The following is a 9,832-nucleotide window of genomic DNA, read 5'->3' on the forward strand; positions in this document are numbered from 1 at the left end:
TTTATTAATAAAAAATTATATTATAGTTGGTAAAAAATAAAATAAATTTGAAATATATCAAAATTAACTTATTATATGCAAAATATTCACATAAAAATACTAATCATTTTTAGTGTGATTAATATCTCGTTCCTAAGAAAAACCGATTATAATTATTAGAGTTAAATATGTTTTTAGTCTCTTAATTTGAAGTGAAAATTAAAATTAGTTCTTCTTCAAAATTTTCCTCCAATCTGGTCTCCATTCTTGAAAATACATTAATCTAGTCCTTTTAACCAAGCTATAACGTTGAAATAAATATGTGTCGATCGGTTTTTATAATTTAAATGTTATACTGAAATGCATTTAAAACACTAAATAAACTTAACAAAATTTGGTTAAATGAACTAAATTCACGTATTGCTAAAATTGAAACATTAATTAGTTCAAAAAATTTTAAGATGAATTAATTTCAATTTTTACTAAAAAGTTGAGGGTAACCTAGTTATTAATTTCACTTAAACATATAAATTATTAATTTATAGTTTCAATTTTGTTATTGCTGATTCATAATAAAAAGTTAAAATTATTTCATATTAGTCAATCAAATTTCAATTTATTTATATATACTTTTATAAATGAATTAAAATATAATTTTATTTTCTACAATATTGTGTAGAAATTATAAAAATAAAAGTTAAAGATACTTGTTACTTTAAATTAATTAGGGTGTCATTTTGCAAAATAATATGTTTGGATGAAGAAAGTGGTTTTCTTCCTAGCATAACAATTTAACCTCAATTTTCCCTCATTTAACTTTGTTGTTTTGTTGAAGATTGTATCTTCCTAATTAATAGGTTTTTTGAAATATGGAGGAACTAACTAAGAAAAAAACAGACACCTAATTCCATATTAAATGAGTAAAAAAATAGTTTGGGAGTAAGTTCATACTTATATTTTTTCTACAAAAATACTGAATTGTTTTTTTAATAAATTGAAATTAGCATACATAAAAATTAAAGTAATTCTTTTGGAAAATTTATTTATAAGAGTTACATTATTTCTTATTTCAAATAATTTTATATTATTTAAGAGTTAAAATTAATTGTCGTTTAAATAAATTTTTTTTCTTTAATTTTTTTAAGTGTTTTTCAAAGATAAAATCATAATAAAATTATAAATTATGAAACGAATAATATAATAAATCAAATGTATTGATGAATAATAGTTAATAATGTTATCTCAATGAACTATACCATTTGACATTTTTTACAAGTAACCACCTCCTTTTGGTAAGATCATATATATATATATATATATATATACCCAAGTGTTTGATTTTTGGTAGAGATTCCAAAAGAAAAATAAAGGTTGGAAGGTTAAAGAAGTCATCTAAAATAGGAAGAGAATTTCTAATGAAATGCATTGCCCAAATCATCACATTTTAAACTTCTAAAATCACTTTTGTGGCCTCATCCAATGCTTAATTATAAAATTGTATTAGAAAAACTTCATTGGTGTTTGGAATATGGAAAATATTTTTAGTATTTTTCTTCTTCCATAGGCACCCTGTGTGATGCAAATATTATTATACCATTTTCAGAACATGAATGGAAGAGGTACTCATATATTCGAGAATAACACTTTGAAACAACATATAAACTTCTCTATGCTATTAACAAAACGATGATAACGTTTCAGTTTTTTTTTTTTTTTCAAGATTATAAGGTGATTGATACATAAGAAAAAGTCATTGGAGTTATTGTTTAAACATGTATGGTAAATTAAATTCTATACTTTTATTATAACTATAATCAGTAAAATATTATTTATGGGTTGCGTGGACAAAATTGTGAAACTTCCTCGCCTTAGTTAAAATGATACTAAAACACACGTGTGTATATATATATATATATATATATATATATATATATATATATATATATATATATATATATATATATATATATATATATATATATATATTAAAGAACAGAAGGAAAATTATTTTTTTAAAAAGAAAATTATATATCTTTCATGGGTGTAAATGCGATTGTATGCTAATGTTATCTTTTAATTTAAAAAATAATAATAATTGGTTGAATTTCGAAAGTTTAAAACCCTAATAGAAATACTTACGTATGGTTCACTTATAGCTAATGGATTGATTTGAGAATCCATTTTTGCTACTTGTTTTAAATTGTAATGTAATCATTCATTTAGTTTGTATAGTTGTTTATACTTTAAAACCTTAAAACATATTATCGGGTGTACATTAACTAGTGCAAAATGATTTCTGTTTAACTATATGTTAATATATTAGGATTTGAACGCAGTAATTTTAATTTGTATAAACTTTTTATAAATAATATATATTACAAACCAGTTAAGTTGTTAAAAAAAGAAGATAAACTTCAAACATTATAAATTGATTTTTTTTATATCAAAAAGGTTATTTGATCATCATTTAATGAACTTTTAATTAGACCTTGATAATTTATAGATAACATAAAAAAGTGTAAAATTAAGAATCAAATCCAAAAGTTAGTGGAACAAACGCTAATAGAAAGACACATTTATTTATACTATATAAAGGAAGCTTGAAAACTTATAGTGGGAATAATTAGCCCCACAATCTTTAATGTCACTTCTCTCATGGTATAAATTTTGCAAGTCTAATTCTTTGAAGGTTACAAGTGAAATGAATGATTTATAAATTCCAATATTTTTTTTAAATCATTTTTAATTTATAAATATATTCTAATGTTGTTATATTTTGGCATTATTACTTATTGCTTATAATGTTTTGTGCAATAATACTTTGATATTTAAATTTGTACTAGTCATTGTGAAGACTTCCTCTCCATTTCATAAAAAAAAAAAGTAGTCATTATACTTTCACCATGTTAATACTTCTAACTATTTCTTCAGAATGAAGAAATGAATGATAAGAAAATTATTAAAACAATTGAAAATAATATAAATGAAAGATATTATCCCCTTTTAAAACAGTAAAATTAAAACCTAGTTCCCCTTTTCTTCAAATCCCCCATTTGAGAAAATTCGAAAATGTAAGAGAAAGTTTTGAAGGATCCATAAATCTTTCACATATTATCATATATTTACACAAGTGACTAAGTAAAAATAATCTTAAAGGAATTATTTAAAAAAAAAAACAATAACGTATCATATATAGTAATTTATGGTTAGATAATAGAACAAAACATTTATATTATTCATACATATTCTAATTTAATTTTTTATAACAATCTTTATTCTCTTCTTTTATTTGTTGGGTAGTGAGAAGTTCCTTCGGGTTTCTTAGGTTGTCACATATTTTCAATAACATGTGTTTGGTGAAGCTAAAATACTAAATAATGAAATGAGATTTGGTGATCTTACTAGATTATTTCATTCAATATAAGATTGTATTTTGGGCTCATGAACTTTCAACGAAACCCATGTCTTCTTTAGTTAGGACAACTAAAAGAAAAAGAGAGAAATTTCCCTTGCATAATATCACATTAAGTTATGATCCTTATCCAAGACCTGCATCAATTGGATGTAGACTAATTATATTAGTAAGAAAAACAAAAACGTATTTTGGCATTGCGTTAAAAAGTGGAGCATGCTTTCCATAATTGCAGAGTTTAATTTTGAAAATAATATATTTAAATACTGCTTCAACATTATCCCAATAATTTTAACTACTAAATAAAAAGTACTAAATGACTTTGATATTTGCAAAATCTTTAAAAGGAATTTTGTTGTCCATAGAAATCTTACCTGACTTGAACAGAAAGGTTGAGTAAAAATATATGTGGCCACTACAAAAAATGCATTTCTAAAATATGAAATCTGCTTAGTGGTGTAGTATAGTGCAATCCGTAAAGTGGACGGGAAATGAAAGAAAATAAACAAACTTGCACATTGATGATTGCGTCTAACTGTACTCATTGGTTGAATCAAAACTTATGAATTTGAACCCACGCAGTGGATTCCAATGTATGAACCTCATCTCAGTCATTAAACAGCATGAACAAACTGTGAGCTAAAAAAGTTGAAAAAAACTGTATGAACCCTCATCTCATTCAATTCCTAGATTTCTTTCTGGAGGACTTGGAAGAAGGCTTGGTTTGCTCGGAAACTGCATTCTGCCCAGCTCCTTTGGAAGTTCCCTGGTTTGATTTTGAATGTGAAGTGTTGGATGAGGCACCAGTATCATGTTTATCTCTAACTACAGCACCTTGAGATCCTCTCACTTGAGCAGCTCTTTTGTCCTTCCTCTTGGGCCTATATGTTGATCTTTCCCGTTTGGGAAGCCACCTTTCTGGATCTGGGGGAGGACCTGGATTTGCAGGGTCGAACCCTTTAGGATACCTTGGCTTTCTTTTTCTCTTTTTCTTAGTTTTTGTCTTGTTCTTTCCTTCCTCATATGTTTCAGAGACTCCAACGCGAGGGGCCTCAACTTGTTTCACTCCAGATGTACGCTCCAAACTGTCCACATCAATTCCCTTTAAACCAGGTAGGGCCTTGAGTTGCTTTTCATAAAGCTCTGCCTTGTTGACATCCATGCGTGCAACTGTTGTTACAAGCCCAACCAGTGCTTCTACGCTTCCCTGGATTTTGACGAGTTCCTCATAGAGTTTAGCAGCCTCCTCCTCTTTGCCATGCCTGAGCTTGAATGACGCAGCTTCTTGCATTATAATATTAAGCTTATTGTCCTCAGTCATAGCATTAGACCACCATTTAGTTGCAGCATCAAGCACAGCAGCTGCACCATCAATGTCACCAACTCGCTCTTTTAAAGACACAAGGGTGGCAACAGTAGCAGGCATATGCTGGATATCAGATATCTTTGCCAGAGAATCGGCTGCAATATGTGGATGACCAGCAGCAGCTGCCACCTGCGCCCGGGCTAAGTGAACAACTTTGGAATTCTCAGGGAACTTAGTAGCAAATTGTGCTAATATTTCCTCGGCCCTTCCAGCTTTGTTCTCTCTAACCAAGAGGGCAGCTTGCAGTAATACTGGTATCACACTTTCAGGGAACATGTCTGGTAATGCTGAAACAAGTTCTCGTGCCTACAAATTTTCACAGTGAAGTAATAATAAAGAGTGTGCTCCCTTGCTCATTCTAAAAAAAGAACAAATGACACACAATTGATGATTCAAGATAAAAAAAGAAGAAAAACCTGCTCGATCTTATTAGCATGAAGAAGTAAAAGAATCCTATTTGCATATATCGCTTCCTTTTCTTTTGCTGAAAGTTTCAGGTCCAGTGATGGAGCTAGCCGAAAGCTTTGACTCTCTTTGTCTTTCAGTCGATCAAGTTTCCTTAAGCTATCAGAAACATCTTTTGGACCTTTCAGTGAAATAAGATTGTTCACTGCCACTGCAATTGATGATTCATCAGCCATATCTCGTTTGATTGTGTCTGTATAAGCTTCAATAGCATCTTGCTTACGCCCAAGAAGCTGTTCATCCATAGTAGATTAATATCTCTGGCTCTTGAAAACATAATACTAGTTTGAAGGAGATAAGTTTGAGATCAAAACTTTTACATGCTGGACATAGGCTAATTGTACAGCTATAGGAGACAATTCAAGTTCTATCTCATCATCAGCCAAGTTATCTTCCATCAGGACCTCTTGACCAATTCTGATGCAATATATGGGAATTAACATAAGTATATGGCACGGCTTAAATAGGTTACCAAACACTAAATAAGGAAGTAAACCAACAATGAAATCAAAGTGAATTTAAATTAAAACAATCAACAACGAAATTCAGACTGCACCTCATTGCTGGTACCTAATATAATAAGTCACTGAATGGTTTAACTTCTTAATAGGTTATCAATTATAGAGTAAGGAAGTAAAACAAACAATAGCATCAAAGAACATTTAAATTAAAACAACAAAAAAAATCATATTGTGCCCCATTGCTAGTGCCTAATATAATGAATTATTGTGATAGAAAACCAAAACAGAAATTGAAAAAAGGGGCAAAGAACACAGAATATGGTATAATACTGTATTATTGGAACAAAAGACAGGAAAATACAGCAGGAAACACAATTCCTATCTGCAGAGTAAAGCTCCAATAAAGGGCTGGTCTCCATCCATGACCAACTCTGAATAAAGGACAGGATGCCTCTCCAAACACTTCCCAATATAACAGAAAACCCTACCAACTAACTGGCCCCACATACAATCAATGATAAACACAGCTCCACCTAATTTGAAGTTTGAACATCTCTGCCAATTAACATATGTAGGTCCACAAGTTATGTTCATCTGCACTTCCTATCTGTAAGTGTTATTAACTGTGGGAAATGGCCAAAATCCAAAAATCCGCTATATCATATAGTAGACGGTGTTACAGATGTGTTATATACAAATGTCACATAACTATTGACATAAGTGGTGAGCAAAAAAAAAACCACAAAAATTTAGTATGATATCAACTCAAAAGTTCAATTGGCAAGACTTGTCAAAAATGACAACAAGATGCATGTACAGCAACCACAACAATGATTGCAACCACAACAGCAAAGCAAATGCAGTTGTAATCGTGGATCCAATAAATTCTTCTATGAAATAGCATTATAGTGACACTGTACAAGCTATTTAACAACATTGACATAATCATTGTTATTGACATCCCATCCTTTACATTTAATGTTTTTAACAATCCTCATTGAAGAAGTACTTCCTTCACATTCCTCCTCAAAGTTGAAGCCTTTCTGCCAGTATTCAACTTTTTTTTTACTGAGCACTAAGTCCACTTTTAACAAGAACTAAATTTTTATCAACGTCACACCAAGCAAAATGACTTGTAACCCCATTATTCAACTATTGTTTCTCCAATCCTTGTTCAAGTCAAAAATAACCCAAGGTTGATGCATATTTTGACTTTAAATTAATCTCAATTTGTCCATGCTTTTCCAAACTGGAATTCTTTACTCACCCAACATTTCAATCACACTTGATTTCCAAACATAAAGAAAAGGACCTATTACTATTGGTAAAGATCAAACAATGTAAGTTTGTATCAGAACTATCAGGTACATAAAATTTGGAAACAAAGCTAAAGAATTCCCAAGAACAAGCACAACAAGAGCCATAAATATAGTTTCTGCTACTGATAAGTCAGACTTATAACATAGACATCACAAGATAAAAAATGAAGATTGTTATACTAAAGCATTATTTTCAACCATAGAAATGCAGATAAATTTGTTCAATTTCACAGTTTCCATAATTAAAATAGCATATCACCTTCGGCCTGATAACAAGAGTTGTTCTGCATCTGTGTACTTCTTCCTTGCAATTAAAGAACAAGCAGTATTGAATGCCAGTTCAAAACTGCTTGTTGCTTTAACCCGGAGTGAATCCAGCATTCCTTGAACTTCGGATGACCTGCCAGCCATAACTAACGCCGCAACAGAATTTATTTCCATGTTATCAATCTTGGAATTTTGGAGCTTCTGGTAGATTTCTATGCAAGCATCCATTTTCCCTAGACGATACAATATCTGACACTCCAAAAGCATAGTTTCATCATTTCTCTCTTGTCTTTTCAAAGACTCCAAAGCTTCATCCAACTTGTTTTGTCTGTACAAGCAGTATGCCTATATAGAAACAAAAAAGTAAAAAACAGCAATCAATGGTAAGCATTTACGCATGTATGAATCAATTGTACAATAAACTAACAAAGTTTTCAGTGAAACATCAACATTTATATGCCTTAGTGAGAAATGATTAACCATTCAAACCAATGAATCTATATGGTTTTCAGTTAAAAGCAGTGGAGTTTTCATACGTAATTGGACTTAGACAAAGAATCCAAACAAACAATACAAACCAAGTGAAATTGAAACAAGAGTAAATTATACTCACCCCCAAGGTTTCATCAAATTTCCACCGATTCAGCAATAGCCTTATTCTTCTATTCCTATGCTAAATCTCATTAATTGTTTGAAAAACATTAAACCACATATCCCTGTAAAGAAGGTTGTAGTAGATGTAAAAATATGAAAGCTTAAGCACAACCATGAGAAACTGAGGGGTGTTAGTGTAATATATTCTTGAAATAATTCATACAACCAACTTAACTATACCGGATCGATGGAATACAGATATATCAAACAAGATCATGGAAAAATAGTAAAGCATAAGATAATCAAGCTATTTTTCTTTACTACCAAGTTCACACATCTTTAATTCCTTCATGTAAGAATCCGAATAATAAGTTCGGAAAAAGGCAGTAAGAGTCCCACATGCACATGCAGCAGCAGAAAACTTCAAGTCAAAAAAAATTAAAAATTAAAGGTTTGACAATGACTTAATGACAATTAGCATGTTTGAGTTAGATTGGAGGTTTGTTGCCGACAGCTCTTTCCTTCCTTCTTCCTCAGTTTCGATTTTACTGCCAATCACACAAGAGGATAATCTGCACTATCATTCCATTATTTCTTTCCATCCTACCCGTAAAACCCTTCCTTCTCCACTAAGCGCAGTTCTTACTAACACGCTTTTTGCCATTCCCATCCAGCATCCGACAATTCAATGGTTTCTGCACTGCAGCCAGCTTTTCTAATCCCTACTTCAATTCGTAACCTCTAACGCATACAAATTCGAGATACACAAATCACAACGCAATAAGCATATATCCTCAGATCCAGTTCTCAATTTCGACAAATAACCAATGGCAAAGCAGAACAAAAGCGGAAATTGACGTGCCTTGAAGAAATGAAAATCATCGAGCTGCTTCCGTGAAGACTTAATGGCAGAGAGCGCATCCTCGACACGGTCATTTTTTATCAGCGCGACGACTTTGCATCGGAGTGCATCTTCATCGTCGGGTGCAATAGCAAGAACTGCGATGGAAACGAGATACCGATGAGAAAACAAAGGAACGTTAAGGAAGGAGGAGCGTTTGAGAAGAGAAATGAAATTGACGAACTCTGATCTGTGAATTTGACGACATTGTCGAATGCAGAAGCCTGGATGTGCCTGTTGAGCGTCGTGAACAGATCTTCGAGGGGAGGAGGAGGGGCAGGTTGCGACGGCGCCGGCTTGGACTTCGGAGCCATTAGGTTTCAGGCGAACTAAATCTCTGAATCGTGCCAACGCCAATTGTCTTGGGTTTTGAGCCGCTTGGATCAGTTTCAAAGAATATTGGGTCGGGTTGTTTTTTTTCTTTTTCTTTTTTTCTTTTTCTTTTTTTCAAAAGGTATAAATACATATTTGGTACCCAAACTTTAACGGAAAGTTCAATATGGTACCCGAATTTTAGGAATGTTCAATTTGGTATCCCAATTTTCTAAAGAGGTTCAATTTGGTCATTTCCGTTAAGTTGGAGTTAACACCGTGTCCGTACAGGACACGTGTCAAGCCATGAAATTTTTATTTTTTTTTAATTTTTTTTTCAAAAAATTATTTTTTTTTCAAAAAATTATTATTTTTTTCAAAAAATTTAAAAAAACTGCCACGTGTCAGTTTATCATCGTGCCATGTGGCAGCTTACAAGCATGACACGTGGCAGTGTAATAGTTGTTTTCAATTTAGTACCCCAATTTAAATTTTTGGTTCAATTTAGTACCCAATTTTTTAAAATCATTCAATTTCGTCATCTTCCATTTGAGACCAAATTAGTAAATAAACTTAATTACAACCTATATATACATGTTACAATAACTTTTTCTAATATATATACATCAAATCATTTCACCTAAATACTTAAATTATTTTATTTTTTTCATTTTAACCTTTATAATTTTTTATACATGAAATTTTTTACACTTGTAAAAAATAAAATAATTTGAATATTTAGGTGTAGTGATTTGA

At 31.2% G+C, this 9,832-nt stretch overlaps 1 protein-coding gene across 2 annotated transcripts; it reads right to left on the bottom strand.

Moving 5' to 3' along the window:
* Window positions 1–3,886: 3,886 nt before the first annotated feature.
* On the bottom strand, window positions 3,887–9,145 carry LOC114178273 (signal recognition particle subunit SRP72-like). Of its 2 annotated transcripts, none has more exons than XM_028064089.1 (6): window positions 8,949–9,145; window positions 8,726–8,862; window positions 7,262–7,614; window positions 5,543–5,639; window positions 5,174–5,455; window positions 3,887–5,063 (listed from the first exon to the last, which is right to left on the bottom strand). In XM_028064089.1, the coding sequence occupies exons 1-6, from the start codon at window positions 9,076–9,078 to the stop codon at window positions 4,071–4,073; spliced, it is 1,992 nt and encodes a 663-aa protein (XP_027919890.1). In that variant the 5' UTR covers window positions 9,079–9,145; the 3' UTR covers window positions 3,887–4,070. The 2 variants fall into 2 exon arrangements, with proteins under 2 accessions (XP_027919890.1, XP_027919891.1); XM_028064090.1 differs by lacking the exon at window positions 8,949–9,145 and adding an exon at window positions 7,883–7,985 and having other exon boundaries at window positions 3,890–5,063; window positions 8,726–8,744.
* Between the last annotated feature and the right edge of the window lie 687 nt (window positions 9,146–9,832).

The sequence above is a fragment of the Vigna unguiculata genome, chromosome 3, assembly GCF_004118075.2.
Source record: "Vigna unguiculata cultivar IT97K-499-35 chromosome 3, ASM411807v1, whole genome shotgun sequence".
NCBI classification, from domain to species: Eukaryota; Viridiplantae; Streptophyta; class Magnoliopsida; order Fabales; family Fabaceae; genus Vigna; species Vigna unguiculata.